This window comes from Corvus hawaiiensis, chromosome 13, assembly GCF_020740725.1.
Source record: "Corvus hawaiiensis isolate bCorHaw1 chromosome 13, bCorHaw1.pri.cur, whole genome shotgun sequence".
NCBI lineage: Eukaryota > Metazoa > Chordata > Aves > Passeriformes > Corvidae > Corvus > Corvus hawaiiensis.
The window spans coordinates 14,042,195-14,061,653 of record NC_063225.1 but is presented as its reverse complement, the minus strand read 5'-3'; the positions used below and the strand labels follow the sequence as shown (position 1 = coordinate 14,061,653).

At 38.5% G+C, this 19,459-nt stretch overlaps 1 protein-coding gene across 4 annotated transcripts in view; it reads right to left on the bottom strand.

Moving 5' to 3' along the window:
* AQP9 (aquaporin 9) overlaps positions 1-19,227 on the bottom strand; it is a 28,204-nt gene extending 8,977 nt beyond the window's left edge. Inside the window, exons 1-5 of one of the 4 annotated variants that reach the window (XM_048318141.1) lie at positions 19,209-19,227; positions 17,786-17,914; positions 6,821-6,947; positions 3,133-3,270; positions 1,421-1,539 (exon numbers count right to left, since the gene is read on the bottom strand). In XM_048318141.1, coding sequence (XP_048174098.1) covers positions 1,421-1,539; positions 3,133-3,270; positions 6,821-6,947; positions 17,786-17,887 — 486 coding nt within the window. In that variant the 5' untranslated portion in view covers positions 17,888-17,914; positions 19,209-19,227. Of the gene's footprint in view, positions 1-1,420; positions 1,540-3,132; positions 3,271-6,820; positions 6,948-17,641; positions 17,758-17,785; positions 17,915-18,338; positions 18,410-18,495; positions 18,576-19,208 lie in introns of those variants that run through there. The other 3 variants (XM_048318138.1, XM_048318139.1, XM_048318142.1) reach the window with 3 other exon arrangements.
* Between the last annotated feature and the right edge of the window lie 232 nt (positions 19,228-19,459).

Sequence of the window (19,459 nt, the reverse complement as noted above, 5' to 3'; positions counted from 1 at the left end):
TGTACTGAGAACATTTGAAAAAAAAAATCTGCAACAACCGGGTGTGGAAAGAACAGAGGATTTAAAAGACATCTCCTATGTGAGGTCTAACGCTTGTTTCCACATTTTTTTTCCCTGTCAATTTTACACTTCTATTCACTCATTTTGGTAGTTCTGCTGCTGTAGCAGTGCAATCAGTTTCATTGATATAGAAGTGTTTTATGTGACTGTCGTTTATGCTGATAAATTAGACTAGATATGCATCTCTTTATGCAGGTATTGCATAACATCAGAAGAAGAAGTGAAATCTGCAAAGTCAAAGCTGAGCAGCTAAAATTAGGAAGTACCCAAATTAGGGCTGCATGTATAACTATACCATGAACTCTGTATTGCATATGCTAATTGAGCTGATGAAGGAAATTTTCTTGGAATTACTTCAGTGCAAGTACAGCTCTGCTTAAATCAAATGCTTTGTCAATGTTGATTTTGCTAATAATTAACTTTGTGGGAAAACAGACAAAAGCTTCAGCGATGTCAAAACATTCAATTTTTATACAGATTTGAAGAAGCTTAAGTTTGAGGGGTTTAAAAATTATTTGGTTTTCATCTGCTTTTAAATTTGTTTTAAAACATACATGGGTAAAAAATACCTTAGGGAAAAATCTATTGACTGATCCAAAGATCAGTACTGTCTTTCTTACAAAACTTCAACATGACATTCAGGTTTTTTTGAAGCCAGGTTGCACAATCTTTTACGTAACGAATTCCTGTGTTCAGGCCATCCCTTGTTTTTCATACCTTACTTATGCAGTATTTATTTGATATATTCCTGAAGAAGATGGGTCAGTTGATTAGAAGCAGATAAAAGATATGAAACTTAATTTTTTTGCTGTTGCATAAGTGGAATTAAAGGATACAGATTAGAAATGAAGTTAAGATGTTTTCAGATTCAGTCATTTGAAAAATAAATGCTACACATCTATCTGCAAAAAGAAGGTTAGAGAGGAGGCTTGTGGAAGCAGAAAACTCAGTTGTTCAGGGTGTGTTAAACTGTCTGCTTAAGCATTATTTAAGGAATAATAGGTCCACAAAATGGGCTGGATTTTGATGTAAGTGGACACAACTCTGCTGAGATTTATGGAGAAACATTGATTTATGCTGAGGAAAACCTCTTACATATATTGCTTTAAAGACATGTCGAGTGCAACAATTAAGATGATGTACGTGAAAAGAACAACTTGAAATTATTTTGCTTGTAAAATATAACTAAAAGGTAACCCCCTGCAAACAGCATTGCATTCTCATTGTATTGTACAAGGGGACATCTGGCTGAAATGGTGAGATTTGGCACGCTTGTTAGATCTATGTGGTTTTTTTACTGCTTGGTTTTACAGGGTTTTTTATGTTTAATTTGTAGAATTAAGACAGTAAGTGCACTTACCTGATCTGCAAATCCATTTATGAGGGACAGATAGGGAGCTGGATATGTGGCAAAGATTTGCGCTGTTGCATTAGGTCCTGTGACTTCAAGTTTTCCATCACTATACTCCATAAAGGCATCTATAGAAAACAGCCAGTAACTGCTTGCACTTCTCCATAAACTTTTCTAGGTTTTCTAGGACTAGAACATATATGATAGGTCTGTGCACTTCATGCTCTAAGCTGAAACTGATCTTTAAGGTCCCTTCCAACCCAAACCATTCTGTGATTCTCTGATGTTTTTTTCTGGGAGTGCAGAGAATTTTAGTTGCTTACTTTGATCAGGCTCTCATTTGGGCTGTCAGATAATTTTAACTATTAGGGGAAAAAAAAAAAGGATGAGCTCTTATGTCTGTTTTTCTACTAATGAGTTTTCAGTGAACCTCAAAGAGTACATGACAGTCCTGCAAGGAAATAAAAATTACAGAAGAGGTTTGGAAATTAATTAGAGCAAGAGGAGGATTTGAGCAGAGATAGGGATATGAGAAAATCCTGCACTCCTGAGTATGAGGAAAATGTCCCTAACCTAGACCTAAGCTTCCTACTTTAGCTCCTTACCCTACTGCCGTCCTTTTGGCAGAATACAGTGATTCCCCTCTCAACCCCATGTACATATTGACACACTGCTGCATCCTGGCCACAGCCCTAATTCTGATTGTCAGGCTTGAGGAGGACTTAAATTCAGACAGAAATCCTGTTCCAGAATTCCAGTTTCCAAATTCTAACACTAACATTAAAAAAAGTAAACAACTGCCCCCCCCCCCCCCCCCCCCCCCCCCCCAAAACAAACGAAAAAAAGTACACCAAGGCCAAAACAATTGTCACGGTTCCTAAATATTTTCCTCTTCAGGATTACTCTGGGTACTGAGCACTGAGCTGACATACAAGGGGTGTTTCCATTTTTGTTCTTCCTCTGTTGCACCTAGACCCAGCACTGTCTGCAGACATAATGCCCATAGGAGAGACGTTGGAGGAGACGGGCTGGGCCAGTGGAAGCAGAGTTTTGGAGTTGGGGGTTGAGGTAACTGATCCGACTGAGCGGATTCAGTCAGTGTGTTCCTGGTTTTTCCTTTTGTGGCACGCTGTGTAAAAAACCTCGTGCATCAAGGATAGGGGTAATTTTTTTCTTTTCCCCTATTGAGTATGTGACTTCTTTATCACTGTACCTGGAGTTCATTGTCTTGGAGAGCCACCTCTCTAGGGTGGTCTGAGGTTTGGTCAGGAGGGACTTGATCTCATATCCTGTACCCTCAATGAACGATGTTGGTGATTGCTGCCTACAGGCACTTGTAGCAGGTCTTTAATGTTTCTAATTTGCTTGGAAGATGGATAGCCCTATATCCTGGCTATTAAGTAATTTAAAATCCTTACTGAGAAATACATGATCTCAGAGTATCTGATTTCCCATGAATAATTTTTCTAAATATCAGAACATTTCCTGGAGTATTAAGTGTTTCAGTAAATTTGTAGGGTACCTGGAATGTTCAAGCTATTGTTTTTCCCTTCAAACTCTTTATGCTTCTTCCTTTCTTCTTTATGGCTTTAGCTTCATTCCTGCCATTAGCCCTGTATGAACAAGAGTCCTCTGCCTGCTTGACATTCATTGAAAAATTGGGGCCTTAGAGACTGCCTGACCTCTAGTTTGTCCTGTGAACATGTCTAAGGTGTACTCACTGTAATAAATCCCAAAGACAGCCGCTGCTCCAACGAATGCTCCCAGGAGTTGTGCTAATATGTAAATTGGTAATTTGGTCCATTTTAATCTTCCAGTCACGCACATGGCTAATGAAACAGCTGGGTTTATGTGACCACCTGAAAAATAAATCACAAATTAAGTCATGTGGGTGACTCAGATACATGAGAATAGGTGAAGGATTTGTAAAAATGTGGGCACTTTTGAACACAAGAATAGTACATGCTTTTCTAGATGTTATTTTGCAGTTAAATGCTGACTGCAATTAAACTGAAACAAGTTGAATGAAATCAGAGGAAGGAGGGCAAAAGCCACCAAGATCCATCTTTACTCTTGATGCTTGTGGACTGTGCTATTTATCAGTCTGCTGTCCTGAAGTATGTAACTTACAGACAACTTTTCTAGAAACAGTAAATCTGCCCCATTGGTTGTGATGGGAGGGTCCTTTATTCTGCACATATTCTCTGTCCTTGAGGCCTTTGCCTTTTTATTTTTAGGGGAGGACTGGGGCAGAAGAACATTCCTTTAGTCTCCCAAGCACATATTATGATTAAGGACTGTTACTGGCTTGAGCATGTATCTTGAGACAATTCTAGAGTGCCCTGGATTTAAGTTATGTTTGTATCCCTGTCTTCAACCTGGGGTTACTTTTCATGGAGACAAAAATAAAATAACGTTAGGGCTGTTCAGCTTCACGTTGGCCGTTGGTGAGCTGTGCCTAGATGGGATCTGGGGGCAGTGGTGCATAGTCCTTCACCATGTTTTTATCTACTTCTTGTCCTTCCCAGAAAGGTCCATGATAAGGAAACTGATAGAGTAGCTGTGCTGAAACAAAGTTCAGTTTCCTGTGAAACTTCCTTCCTTTTTATTCAGGAGTAGCTACACCTGAACTCGTGTATGAAAAAGATTTCAGTAACATTGGAATTCTTTGTGACAAGTTTAGTTTCTAAAATACATTTATGTCACATGGTAGTCTCTTCCCTCAACATCTTTTGTCAACAAAAAAGGTGTTGTATGCTCTTGGAAAATTTTATTGTTTACAGATACATGGTTGCTACTTAAGAAATACAAATTGCCAAATAAATGAACAGATGAAAAGGTTCTTCTTTGTAATAAATACCTCAACTCCCAAATTTTGCAAGGACATAGGATCCTTTGCTTATCTTCTAGATAAGGTCTCATTTCAATCTGTATGAATATCAGAAAAAAATAGCCCTTGTCTTTGGTAAAATAACTGAAAGAGCATGTCCTTTATCTGTCAAAGGTTAGTGATGGAGAAAGGGCCTTTATGTACAGTTTCTGTGTTTGTTTGCACTTCAGGTCAGTGAGTCACTATCTTATGAAATCCAGGCACCTTTGATACATAATGAACTGACAAACACAGATAACAAGCTGGATAAAACCTTCTTTGTATCATTTCCAAAACTCTGACCTAGTAGCACCAGTCTTGAATTAAATGTTGAATTCCTCACTGTGTTTCAAATTCTTCAGCACAGAGAAAATAGATAGACAGCACCTAATTTAACATCCCTTCATGTGAATTTTGATTAATTGTTGTCTTGTCTTTTGTTCCTTACTCTGGCTGGAATTAATAATTTTCCTTTCTTTCAACACTTGATTTTGTTTCCCACCTGTATATAGTACAGGATGACTATGATGGTCAGGACGAGTCATAATAATATTATAGATGGCTGATTAACATTGAAATTGGAAAGGAAAAGTCTAATTGAAGGCTCTCCTGCTGACATAGGGGAGTTACAAGATTCTTGGTTCTTGTGCCACTGGTTTAAAAAAAAAGTCCACTTTGGACAGCATGTTCCCCATTCTTTTGTAGTTGCAGTGATCATAGTCATGAGTTTGAAATGCTAAGTTGGATAAAATAGTGGGAAATTATCTAGATATTGAGGAAAACTGGATGGAGGAAAATTAAAAAGAGGAATTTTCCTAAATAAAAAAAGCTCAAATTCACCAAGCATGCAGACTATATATTTTGTTACCATGAATTTGGAATTTCATAAAGAACTGATGCAAAATACAAAACATTTTAGCAGTATTTAAACATGAGACTTTGGCCCAAGAGCCAGAGAAATTGCTAACAAATTCTACATAAGAACTTGTATTCTGAAGTGTCCACTAGTGATCACATGTTGGTTAATAGCAGCCTGTTGAAATATCTGTTCCTGTTCCTTCAAAGAGAAAATGCACTGCATGCAGAATCCCTTGTCATGGGAAAAACACAGGAAGCACGATACTGCAACATCTGCAACTGCTCTGCCCTGCTGGGACTGAACTCTAATTTTCTACATAATGATGAAGATGAATATCCCTTAAAGGTGCAAATGTAGGACAGGTCTTCACAGGTTTGTTTTCATGATACTGCATTAGAAGAGTTTACCTGCCTACATGTAAACCAAGAGCTGTAGTTGTTCAGACAATAGGAATGTGCTGCTGAATTAACTTTGTGTGATATTAAGAAACAGTTCTGGTCTGTGTCAATGACAGTGACAAGACTGCCTGTTTTGTAGAACCTGGAGCACTTTCTAATGTGAAACTTTCTAATAGAAACCTTACAGTGCATGGTGCCTCTGTAAAAGAATTTGTAAATACAAGAGAAATGGCCACAGTAATTTCTGCTTCAGCAACTATTTATAATGCTCTAATTATACCTAAAGAAATTTCTCCAAACCAACTTTACCGTCTTTATGAAGGGTAAGAAATGCCTCTATAAGACCTGGAGTACAAGGACACCATTTGCTTTAAAGGCCCATTTAAACTCTGCATATAACACAAAGTATTGTGTATTTTCATGCACAACGTTGTTACAACCCATCATTTTCAATTTTAAAGGAAGACTTTAAATGTTAAAATCAGTTATACTAATGTTTCCAACCTCAGTTTGGCCAAATTGAACGGTGGAACTAGGAGACAAAGCAGCATGCAGTATGGCACTTGTGGACACTGGTTAGTTAGCTCACCCACCTTAGCCCCAGGACTAAAGAGAGATTCCTGACCAATACATGTTGAGGAAGTGTTACAGCAGAAATAAAGGGGAAAGGACAGTACACTGACAATATCATTGAATGTATCTCTGGTACTGAATCTTTCTGCTGTTTCTGCTTTCTATGATCTGCTGTGTCTGTGAATAATCAAATGGACAGGAGCAGACTTGCTATTGCCTATCATAGGACATGAAGAAATAAATTGCACTCTTTGAGGTGAATCCCATTCATTATACCCATTAGTGGGTCATTCTACTTTCTGTGTAGCTGGCCACCATTTTATCTGGTGACTGCTGAATTGCTCTTCATGGTTATTTCTTTAAACACGGTGCCTGTTCTGCCCAGGATCATCTCTATTGACAGAATTTTCAAAGCAACATCAAGCAGATTTCTGGTTTGCACAGAACACTTACCATGAAAGTCAGAGGTGTGCCAAGGTTTGCACACTGTAGTTGAGATCAGAATTTGGTGGGAGATTTTGTCAAACACAAAGAATAGAAGGAAATAAGAACACACAAGGTTTACTAGCAAAACTCTGGTGCAGACTCTGCTGTAATGGTGCTTACTGTTGCTAGATTCATGATTGTTTATACCATGAAGTGAAAGCCCTTTAACAAAAGAGCCTTAACACAGTAGTAATAAATACTATATAAGAAAAAAAGTCACTTACCAGAAACCCCCCCGGACACGTACACTGCTATGGTGACTGCCATGGCAAATCCCACTGACACTGTCATGGGCCCTCCATGCATTCCCCGGCTGAGGACAGCCTGTCCCACGCACCCACAGCCGAGAGCCTGCAGTTTGAAAGAGAAGTGTAAAGTCACAAGGGTGTCTGTCAAATGTTACTGGTTGTGACTTCGGCTGCTGACCTGTATAGCTGAAAATGTTGAATACTGAAACACTGCTAGAATTTGTTGTTGCCTTTGCTGCAATGCACATTTGCTTTTTATTTTCCTCGTCTCTGTCATGAGCAGGAATGTCTGCTAATGAGGACCTCTCTCCACATAGAAAGCAGTTCTCAGGCGCAATGATGGGATACAGATCAGAACTTGGAGCCAGAACAAGATCTCACAGCCTCCACAACAAAACTCTGCATCTGAAAGTGAAATTAATTCTGTGTGGTAAGTTTTCAGTTCCAGACTGATGTTATAAGCAATAAAAAATTTACTGTAAAAGTTTTGAAAAATAGTTCAAAAAAGCTTTTAATGTTTAATGCTGAAACTCTGGATTTAGACAACTTTCTGGCATTTACAGTGTGTGTTATTGTTATGCTGAATTTATATCATATATTCCTGTAGCAAAATATTTTACTGGCTCTGCAGCCTGAACAAATAACTGGAGATATCTAAATAATATTGAAGAATTCTAAATGTATTTAAACTAGTTCTCTTTTTTTGTTGGTTTCCCTCAGAATGAAGTTCAGGAGCACATTTAAATATTTGCTTAAGATGATGTTTATTCACTTCTAAAACCTCTGCTTAGCTTCAAGCATATGTTTAGGTCCTATTAAAGATGATAGGAAAGATATTCAAAGGGACAAAACCCTTTTAGTTTGAGATAGAATAGCTGTTCCATTTCTGTGTCTTTGAAAGTCTGCTTTTTAAATATATGCCTACCGTGCTCTGCTGAACAAGGACCCAACACTATATGGAAGCTCTCAAATAATATCTATAGTCCGAAAACTTTTGCTTCTCTGCAGCAGTAAGTGATGTGAATCATACCATTTCTAGGATGTGACTAGATTTATCTTGAGCAACCTTAATTACTTACTTTCAGTTGCAAGGCAGTTGAATTCAGAAACTGCAAAGTAATGCGAAAATCTCTCTTGCCTTAAAAATAGACTGTACCAAAAAGATTTGGTGATTGAGGTTTAACAAGCAAGTCCTACTAGAATAGATGCAATTTAAACAGGCAAAATTATACTTTTGTTTCCATTATTTCCCTAAGGGTTTTAGCTAATACCCAAATGTGACAGGAAAGCTCTCAATAAAATTGCACTCTTAACCAGCTTTGTAATGCAGACGGTGTTTCTAAGTGCCCCGAGACTGTGTCATATACCCAGGTGCAGTTCTTGCCTGGAGGTCATAATCATGTAAGCAAACAAAACACTGTCTGGTGCCAGAGTGTTGGAGCTCTGGTTATGTAAGGGTAGGGTGGTGTTAGATAGCTGCAGTTTATTGGCCTGTATAATTAAAAGCTCCAGGACACAGTGCAAGCTACAGTCAGCTGCTGTGCAATGGATGACACGCTTGTGTTAGCCATACTCTCACCTAGCAATGCTCATGGTAAGCACAAATGCACGTACAGCAAACCAAAATAAAACACGCTGGAGTTGTTCACAGCTGAAATTGCGTTGTTTTCTTTAAAACTTCATATGAGACAATTCATAATGTGTTTATATGTTTAATATGGAAAGAATGGGTATGCTGGAATTCATTATGTTTAAGATTAAGAATCTAGAGGAGGTGAATTAGCATACTCTAGTCATCACTTTCCAGATTTCTCAAAGGGAGTATTGCAGAAGCCTGCACCAAGCAAGATTTTGTGGAAGATATGTCTCACATGAGGAGCAAGGTCATTAGGCTGCTCTGGGCCCCTGCACACTGGGGTGCAGGTTGAATTCAGGCAACCAGTTCAATCTACAAGTATAGTGTACACTTGTGTTCTGAAATGGCATAGGCAAAGTTTTGAGATTCAAAGAAAAGGCCATTCTTTTGTAAACATTACCTCTTTCTGTAAGGATGACAAAGAAAGAGAAGAGGATTGGAGGAGATGGTTCCAGAAAAGGATAGGGGATAACAACATCTGTGTATATCAACTACAATTTCACAAGAGAAGCGAAGGAAATAACAAAGGGAGGCTGTGGCCTCCCTTCCTTTATTACCAGAGCTGAGGAGAGTCATACAGAAACAGCTGTGTTGTCCTCTTGCATAGCAGCTCCTGCTCTGCATGTCTTAGGGAAATACACAACTACAGATGCTCCATTTCTGTGCTAAGCAGTCTTAGAAAACTCTACAGAGAAGAAGATGTGCAAGCCAGCTGGAACACAGCTGCACTCAGTGGACCTGCTCGTGTCCAATGACTGAACACTACTGCAGGCACAGTCAGTGTGTGCCCATCCAGGGATGGGAAAACTGGGAACTGAGCCTGCAAATCTGAGCCATGTCACTGTAATACTTCCACCATTTGCTGACCTTTTCAGAAGGAGATAAAAAAGTTGCCTCATATGTACTGTAGCTAGGTTGGCACAACTGGAAACTATCACCTAATCATGTAATTACATGAACAGCAATTTAATACCTTGTAAGTCTTTGCTTGACTGAGTTAAGACATACTAGATCATCAAGCTGTAACTAAATATTCTAGGATTTTAGGCCAAGCTCAGCCATCAGTTGCACCCACAAAACTCATTGATTGAAGCACATGGAGTTAATGGGAGTTTAATTTAGTAGAATATAGCCAGATCTCTTTATCTTATCTTGTCTATCTTATGTTACCAGGTTTTCATCTTAGCAGTTATCTGTAGCCTGATCTGCTTAAAATTACTGGAGTAGTCTCAGCACTGACTTTTTTGTTCATAAAGTCATTAGATTACTGTCCTAAAGAGCATGTTTGGGTGTGGAATAGCTGTCTGAACCTTCTCTGCCAAAAGAACTTGATTCATAGCCCATTAGATCCTTCTCTTTGTCTTGGACAACATGGTTAATGTTAGGAAAGGAAAACACTGGCCTTCAATGAGCATAAGGTCCTATTTCTGCCTGGAAGCTTGCAGGACTTTCTGTATCCCACTCATCAGAGAGACTAAAGATCATTTGCCTCCATCTTACTATTTTCAGGATTTTTCCAAATGCTTGTAATAGCATTTTTCAGTATAAATAGGATTTCTGCAAGATCTGAAACCACAATTTTAGGGAATCTATTTTTCTACATGGCCAGTAAAGCTTTAGACATCTTAAAGCATAATGCTTATATGGAAAAGCCCCCTTCTTATTACACAGTCCTAGAAGTGCTGTGCATTTCTAGGCAGACACTCTGACTGTCACATTAAAGAGGCAGCCAACTTTTTAGCAGTGTGAAGACAATGAGCTGTGCTGCATTATACCCTGTACATCGCTAGCTCCAGCTGTGGTGAGTGACACACCTGCAGTAGGGTTCCACAGGTGCCCCTGCAGGCAGAGTGTGGCCTCAATGGCTGCACAGCTGATGATGCTGTGCATGAGTACAGGAACTCAGTGTGCTGTAAGGAATACAGTTAGCAGTTGCAAAAAAAAAAAAAAAAAAAAAAAAAAAAAAAAAAAAAAAAAAAAAAAAAATTAAAAAATTAAAATATTAATGATTTAAAATAAATATAAATAAATAAAATTAAAATATTATTTAAATCATAAACTGTTCACTTTCAATCATGAAATGCTAGAAAAGTAGTGGTTGCATTTGCCCTTCCCTGCAGGTAGGGACCTCTGCCCATGAAAAGTTTACAGCATTGTTCATGGTGTACTGTAGTCTTGTGCAGTTCCCCTACCCAACACTAAGATTTCCAAATAGGATTAGCTACTTATAAAAGTAGTAAACAAACTTTTCAGTTTGAGGCATACTAAATTGGTGGTGTCTTCCTAAGGGAGTGTGTTTTAGAACTCGCACTCATTTCCACCCCCTTCATTTACAAAGCAAGTCTGACGTCTGCTTAAGAATTTACCTTTTGAATTTCATTATAAGATGTTTTATAATATTAGAAGCTCTTTCCACACAGAGATGTATTTTTGCTGTGTTTCACATAGGATCTTAATTCAGACAGGGTTCCTAAGCATTCTTTCAACTGAGACAGTAATGCTAAAAGCAACAAAAACAGAGATAATGCTAGATCTTCTAAAATTCAGGGCCTTAGCTCTGCAAGAATTTACGTTACAGGCAACTCCTTTCAGGAAAGACCAAGCCTCATCCAATTTCATGTTTAGTATTTGCTATATTTTTTTAAATCAGAGAGTACTTAAGCTTTTAAAGGTGAGATAAAAATACAGCTTACCTGTCAAGTAATTTTTAAATACTTTAAAAGCACATGGCTCTTATTTTATCATACTAAACGTTTTGGTGGGGTGGGGAGGATTTCTGTGCATTACGATTTAATCAAGCTTAGAGCAATAAAAAATCACTACATCCGTTCTCCTGATGATCTCCTGGGAAACAACCAATATCCTCTTGGTTCAGTTGGATTTTTATTTTTTTTCAGACTTGCTATCTAATAAATAAGGGGTGAAAAAAACCCAAACCCTTATCATTTAGTTAATTAAATAGAATAGACATAAGCCTTAAAATTATTGCCATTTTGAAACCATTTTCAAGTGACAGAAAGCATTACTACTTGGAGACATGAATGTAAATTTAATAAAACTTGGGATGAATTGTGTATATAAAGCTTTTAAAACATATAAATATCAAGTTCAAATTGCTTTGTGGGAAAAAATAGTGAAAATATTGAGAGACGGACTATGCTGTGTTATATAAACTGATGCTTTTAAATTTTTATTATTGCTTTTTCATATGCAATAGAAGACAAATAAAAGTTTGAAATCACCTAGAGAGAATGCAAAAGTCTGCATTTTCTCATATTTTATTATGATTAATATTGCACTCTTCATCCTGAAATGCTAAATGCTTTTCTTCCCTGAATTATAGAGGGCAACTGGCTTGAGTCAGTTTCTTCAGTGAAGACTGGTTTTATTTTCTTACTAGGTTTTAGAAATCCAGGAAAAAAAATGAAATGTGATATTCAGACACTTTCAGGAGTGAAACATCGCCTGTTGTATCAGAGCAAGAAAGAAAAGGCCAGGCAAAGGAGCAAAATCTTAACTAGCAGCCTTGAAGGGAAAAAGAACGTATTCGGGTGCAGCTTCCCTTCCACCTTACTCATTTATTCTTGAGCTGAGATATGCTGCTTTGCTTCCTACCCCAACTGAAAAGCTTTAAATCTTTCTAAACTCTAAAATATGTTTAGTCTCTGTAGCAGCTCTCAGACAATTGTAGCATTGAGAAAGTGTGCAAGAGTGGGCATTGCAGATTCCAAGAAAGGAGGTTTTCTGTCCTCTCCTTGGAGTGTAAGGGTTACATGTACCTTTTCTTTTATTCATTCCTTTGGGTACAGAAACGGGGGCCAGATCTTTGCTGTGCCCTTGCGGTTAGAGGTACATGGTTAGGAGTAATTAAAGCCTAAGCAGTTTTCAGTTGAAAAAAAAGAAAGCTGAATGCTTTCAATAGTAAAGAAACCTGTGAGGAATGGGTTGGAGGAACTGAGTCACGTTTGCCTTTAAACCAGACCATGGATTGGAGAGCTCCCTAGAATTCACTTTCAACCAGAATGGTTCATTGAACTGTTGAGATCTCAAAGATATAAACTCACTGCATAGCACAAACTACGTTTATTGTCTTTTATTCTGTTCTCCAACTGTTTATGACAGTTTTTAAAAGTTATTACTTTTATTACCTTTCTTTTATTTGGTGAAACTTTGAAAAAACACCTTGTAAATTTGTGTCTGTAAAACATACAAGTTTTGCACTCACAGTTGAATGCTGGAAAGATGCAAGCCTTTTCAAAGGCTCAGGCAGAGGTGCCTACACTTCAGTTCTATAGGTGTAAACTTTCTGGGGAAAAGGGTATCTACAGAAAAAGGTTCTGAAAAATTAAGTTCAGCTTACTGGAACCTCTTGGTTAAACAATGAGAGCTGAGTTACATGCTGGGGCTGACGTTGCAGAAATGAAGATAATTTTCTTCAAAGCTTTCATGTAACACAACATCTGAGTCACCTAAAAGTTTGAAGTGTCATATACTGGGAAACCTAAGTCTGGATGGAAAACAAAAGATTTCCATGATTTTTCAGAATTATTTGCTGTAATAAATATTTTGGGGTAAAAGAACAACTAGGTAACCTTCCTTTCAAATTTTTCACACTGCTAAATATTCAGCTGAATTAAAGAATGGTTTTTAAAACAGAAGGGCTGTCTAGAAAAAAAGATTGATTTTGATAATAGTAAAATAACACCAGTATGCTAGAACACCTCCTTAACCTCAGCACAACTAGGGGTCTTCATTACCACTTTGTCTTCTGTTTGTAATGCTGATTTAATATAGTTTCAAAAAGAGGAAGAGTTTGCATATCTTCACCAGAATCATTAGCAAAATTTAATGCCATCAAAATATATGTAACTCTAACATTAGATTCCTGAGTGGCGTCTATTATTTATGGGTTGTACTATATTAATTGCTGCTAGAGACCCAAATGTATGGATCTCTGACACATGAGCTACTTTTCGAAGTGCAAACACTGCTAAGGCTCGTGGTATTTGCAGCATTATGTAATATTAAAAAAGCTGAGTGACATATCAAAATACCAATTATAAATAAATTTTAATAACCTCTTACTTAAGAGCTAATTATATAAGATTCTGTACTCCAGGAAATCCATTGCTGATGGCAAACAAGGCCATACCTTAAACAAAACTTGCTGTAATTTCATCCTATATGAAAAAAGTCTTCCTTTCACAAAAATTTAGAGCGTAGAATTTATCTTTGTTTAAAATTTCTAAGTAGTGGTTCTGTGTTAAATGTTAAACACTTATTTAAGGAGCAAAGGATCAAAAGCTATGTTTTCTTTCATGTAGTAGTATCATGTAATGAGAATTCTAATGCATGCTTAGGATAAGGGATATATGTTACCCTACAGTATTGTAATTAACATGCACTGGAATGTTGAGCCACAAAAAAAATAGATATAGAAAAGTTGTTTAAATTTTAATCTTCTGGACTGAACAAATCCATGTAATGTCAGTCTTAAAGATTCTTCTGAGGAGACTCAACTCTGCAACAGAGCAGGAGTGATAACTTGCACAACGAAGTGGTCAGAATATGAAAACAAGACTAAAATATTTTGATGATAAATAGCCTTCCTCATTAGCTGGACTACTTCAGGGGTGTCGTGCATTCAGTTCATGCTTGTGCCCTGTATCCTCTACGCACACACAAACATTTGCTTCAATGGGAGTTGCAAGAGGCTCCCCACCTCCTGCTGGAGACCACGCTCATAGGAGTATGTACATAGGAAAATATCTATCTATATATATACATAAATATTAGGAGCATATATACTCCCTGATTGTATTTATATGCTAAATGGCAGCCTGTGTTTTTTCTCAGCAAGGAAATGTATACTGCTCTGGCCTCAGGAGATTCTGGCTCCTGTGCAGCTCCTTTCTGGGAAACTGTGTTCAGTAAGATGCTCTTGAGAGTGAAAATGAAATACAAACTGTGTTAGGTGAGCAGTAGCTGTTGAAGGAAGCCACATGGCCTATTTGGCATCTCTTTTTGGAACTGTTTCAATTCAGATATACTTAATGGCATAAGTCAGAGTAAATCTCATTTTGGTTGAGAACAATGCAGTCAAGTTCCAAAGAGGAAATCTGGAGAGAAGCATGATTAAAAGCAGAGAGGCAGTTGGACAGGTGAGTTCCAGCCAGACTCACTAAAAAGCCACATAAACCATCATTCCTGGCTCTTTTGTGCTGGCACACAGGTGTTGTCCCCCTGAGTAATTCACAGAAGTCCCAAGAGGAAACGTACTGAACCAGGAAACAGGATGGAGAACAAAAAGCTCCCTAGGGAGCTCTTCCTCAAGGGAGACCTTGGGGTGTGTGACTGAGGCTGGGAAATGTGTGTGTGTGCTGACTCTCAGCCACCATGGTGCAAATGGGCAGGTGTTCTCCCACCTCAGAATGCTTCCAGTCTCCTAGTGTTTCTTACTGAAATTGTGTGCTTTGCTAAGCACAGTGTGGCTCATGTGGGCTGTGTCTCTATTATCAAGTTGTGTAATGTAAGCACCTGAGAACCTGACTGTGGATCTCTCAGGAGGGATTACTTACTTGGAGCATCTCCAGTCTGATCCACTGGACTGAGCATCCATTAATGGTCAGCACACTTCCTGTGATTCTGGAGCTCACCTTCTACTTTATTTTCACCTGGAAAGAATTTTGTCTATGTGCTCTGAGACCATGCTGCAAGGCAGACTGCAGCATGTTAAGTAGGGCTGACCAGGAGATACTATCCAAACTGTGTGCCCAGTGCCTTTCTCAAGGCTTGTTGTCTCAAATCTGTCCAACGTTGCAGGCCGCACCCTTCGCACCCCGAGGTGAAGGCTGGGTTTTTGTCTGATGAGTGATTCTACTTTCTAGATTTCCTGTTTGGAAAGTAATGTTGCAAGGCTGAGAGTTACCAAAGATGGTAGTTTAGGCTCCTATTAGTATGTGGCCTCTGATGTTATTCTCCAGAAAAAATAGAAATAGGTGATGTGGAGGGACAGAATTTCACCCAGCTAACTCCCAGCAGTGGGTCCCAGATTTAGGTGTGGTCAGTTAGCATTGGCTTCCAGACAGAGCCTGTGGGTAATAGAAATGCTGTTTCAGCCTTGCTCTCTGGCACAGGTGCTCTCCACAGGCTCTCAACCCCATCACAGTGACCCAAAATGACTTTCAACAAAGATGTGAATCAGCTGTGCTGTAGGCCGTGAACTCTCCTCTCACTTTGTAACAGCATTAACACATAGTTCTTACACCATCTTATTACATTGCTTCTTTTGCACACATGGTGTCTGTTTTTCAAGGATTTCTGTCCTCTGACTTACCAGGGTGCCCCTTTCATTAGGTCAAATTTAAATTAAGGGTTTAATATTTATCTGTACTTTAAGTACTTGCCAGCTGACAAAGCTTTAAAGCAGTAGCAATAAATAGAATCACAGAATCAACTAGGTTGGAAAAGACCTTTGAGATCATCAAGTCCAACCTATCACCTAACAACACCTCATCAACTAAATCATGGCACTGAGTGCCATGTCCAGTCTTTTTTTAAACCCGTCCAGGGATGGTGACTCTACCACCTCCCTGGGCAGACAATTCCAGTGCCCAATCACTCTTTCAGTGAAGAATTTTTTCCTGGTGTCGAACCTAAACTTCCCCTGGCACAGCTTAAGATAACAGCAGAAAAGGCAGCTTCTTCACAATAAACACTTTGTACTGCTAACTTGTGCAGTCTAAATACACGTTGAGGTATCCAAGCACTGAGAAAGCTGCACTTTAATCCAGGTGAGGCTGTTTCTGCTTTAAACCAAGGTTGAAACTAGAAAGGGTAAGAGAAATGAGAAACTCAGATTATTAACAACAATTTTTTAGCTCCATTTTCTACTACACTCATACAGTGAATATACTAGAAAATGGGATCTGGGTTTGCATTTCCTTCTAGCCTTGTGCAGCAGGACATTAGACTGCAAATGCTACTATCTAATCTGCACTTTGATATGTTTTCTTCTCTTGCTTAATTTTATTAATGGAAAGAGGAGGAGGATCTTGTGGCAAGGACAGGCTACTGGAAGTCAGGTGATGTGGGTTATATTCAGAGTTCTGCCACAAGCTTCCTGTGCAGGCTGCTGTAATCAGGTTTGGTAATATACAAAATGAAGATAATGACATTTCCCCTCCTTACCAGGGTGTTGTGACACTTAATTCATTAGTGTTTGTAAAGTGTTCTGTGCTCCTTGCTTCTAAATGTGCTGCTTACTGTAATAATGTCTTACGGATGGTATTAAATTTGAGAATAATGTTATTTTAGTGCCGGTGCACTTCAGTTGACTGAAGTGTAGTAAAGACCATAATTTCCAGTATTTTATGAGCTACTGGAATTTTTAGATTACTTACTTGAAGTTTAGCTAATATACTTACAGTTATAAAACCTACTATGTCAGTACTGTGCCTGCTTCTTTTTTTGTCCTTTTCACTATGATGAAATATTTAGCAATAAGCAAGACTGCATTGTCCAGACAAAGAGGAGAAAGAAAGAAAGAGTTTGGCATAAATATTCTAGCTGCTTGACTTCTAGCTCTGCTACTCAGCCTGCTCTCTCCCTTGGTGAGTCACACTCCCAGTGCAAAATGCACAGAAAAACTGAGCAAGTAATTAAGTTTAAAAAAAAAAAAATCTGGGGCTATAAAAATGGGATATTTAGGTATTTATCCAAATTGTAGCAGTACTATAGGACCAAGCAATATATGTGTAATTTATATAGTACAGTTAAAAACAGAACAAAAATTTGTTAACTTACAAAATCTCTGAAGGTTTGGCAATGCAACTCCCAATAAATTCACTACAAATCACACAGCTAAATTCTTATATTGCACAGGAAAACAACTCAGCTAAAATTTTCTAAATGTGCAGTACAATATGTTTGTTAATGTAAACAGAATTTGTGCATAAAATAAACTGCTGAGTTTTTAAAAAACAGGAGAGTATTAACAGCATTCATTGTTCGTATCTGAATTTTTCAGAACGTGCTCATTCACTGAAATTCCATCCCTAGATGAAATCTAATGCTGATCAGACAACTGTAATACATAAGAGTATCTGTTTTTTATAGGCAGTGATAATTACATGAGGTGAAAAAAGGAATTACAAACTTACCGTCCTAGGAGCAATTCATTCAAGCTGTGCATGGTCAGGCTGTAACCTTGCTGCTGGCACAGTACAAGAAAAACGTACATGTCCCCTTACAAGCACTGTCCAACATTAGATTAGTGGGAAGAAAGGAAAGCAGCTGACACTTACTATCAGTATAAAAGTTCCCAGGAACTCTGAAAGGGCTTCTTTAATCAGGCTGTTCTTCAAGGCAAATTTCTCCTTTAAACTCCTTTTGCTTTTCTGGCTCATTTTGGCTTCCTCTATTGCTCTGGTGCCCTAGTTACAAATACACACAAATTTGTTCTGTATTCGTCCCCGCTTCAGCTGAACTTTGACACTTTTACTTAAACATTGAAATACGAGATTTCATCTTGTACAGCCAGTGAAATCATCTGACTGCAGGCACTGACAGAACCAACTCAACATGCCCTAACAATTCATCATGGGTTTGTCATTCTATGCCTTCTCTGTGTACACTTCTATTTATACTGGTTAGATAATACCAGTAAGTTCACAATCAGTTTTCTTCTTTTTTCTTACAGAATGGATTAATCATTACCTTTCCTATATTGCTTTTTTTTTTTTTTAATCCTGGTAAGAATGAATAAAATTTTGTTTCTATCATCCTGATGAAAAAGAAAGGCAAAAAGATAAACCACAAAATAAGGAAACAAAATATAATTGCAAATTTCTCTCTGACCTGGATTGGGATTTAAACCATGCTGCTATTGGCTGTCAAAGAGTTTTTCAAGGGGAGGTTGTAAAGAGAGTGAATGCTTGGGAGAATGCTGTGCTGTACCCTGCACACAAGAGCCCTTAACTTCTGAGACATTTCAGTGGCTAATGAGGAATCTTACCTTGGTGGTGTGTGTTGAATTTTGCATATTCACTCACAGTACTCTTTTTGGACTAAATGCCTTGCTCTCTAGTGAACTTCCCTGTTTATAAAAGAGCAACGAGGCAGAATAAATTAGGAACATTTAATGAATTCTGTTTCAGTCCAGTGGCTCCCTACAAGGCAGTACAGGGAAGTGAGGCACTGAGTGACTGTATATCTCCTATATATCTAGCTTAAAAAGGTGCATGGGTGCTATAATATGGAACATTAAAATATTATTTTCCATGGTCTTAAGACTTGAATTTGCTGAATATCTCAAAGAACTGGGTCTCCTAGAGAAAAATATTACACCTTTATCTCTTCAGCATCTTGAACAGTTTTATCAGATGTGATACAGGCTTGACAGTAACTGGTTGATTTACAAGTATTTTCTGGTGTTTGACTTGACACCAGCATGTCAGCCCAGTTCTGGTACATTATTTTGGTATGTATTGTAGCTGCTCAGTGCCTTGGTCTTTATCTGTCCTAAAAAGGGCAGAACCTTACGGGGTTAGGGAAATGTGCCACTTCTGTTATCCTGTCAGTGCTGTTCCTTGCCTCCAGCTAGGACCCAATGTGTGCTCCCTGCAGCAGTAGTCACCTTACCACCACCAGCTTCATCCCTTAATCACCCAGTTCTCCCCCACTACCCAATTTTAATCCTTAACTGCTTTTCTGTGTCCTTTTACTCACCTTTCTCTACCTCTGCATCCAAACAGCACTGTGCCCTTAGGTGGCCTGTGGAGCACAATGGAGCTGATAGAGCAGGAGATGGCAGCATCTGTGCTGGTGCTGCCTGAGCCACGAGCACCTGTGCAGAGATGGTGACACTGCTGCAGGACAGCTCCAGGTCCTGCTCTACAGGTCCTGCCTGTGGCATGGACAGCTGGGCCTGCCTCTGGGGAGCCCCTGAAAATAGCCTGTGTAGGGCAGCTTGAAAACCT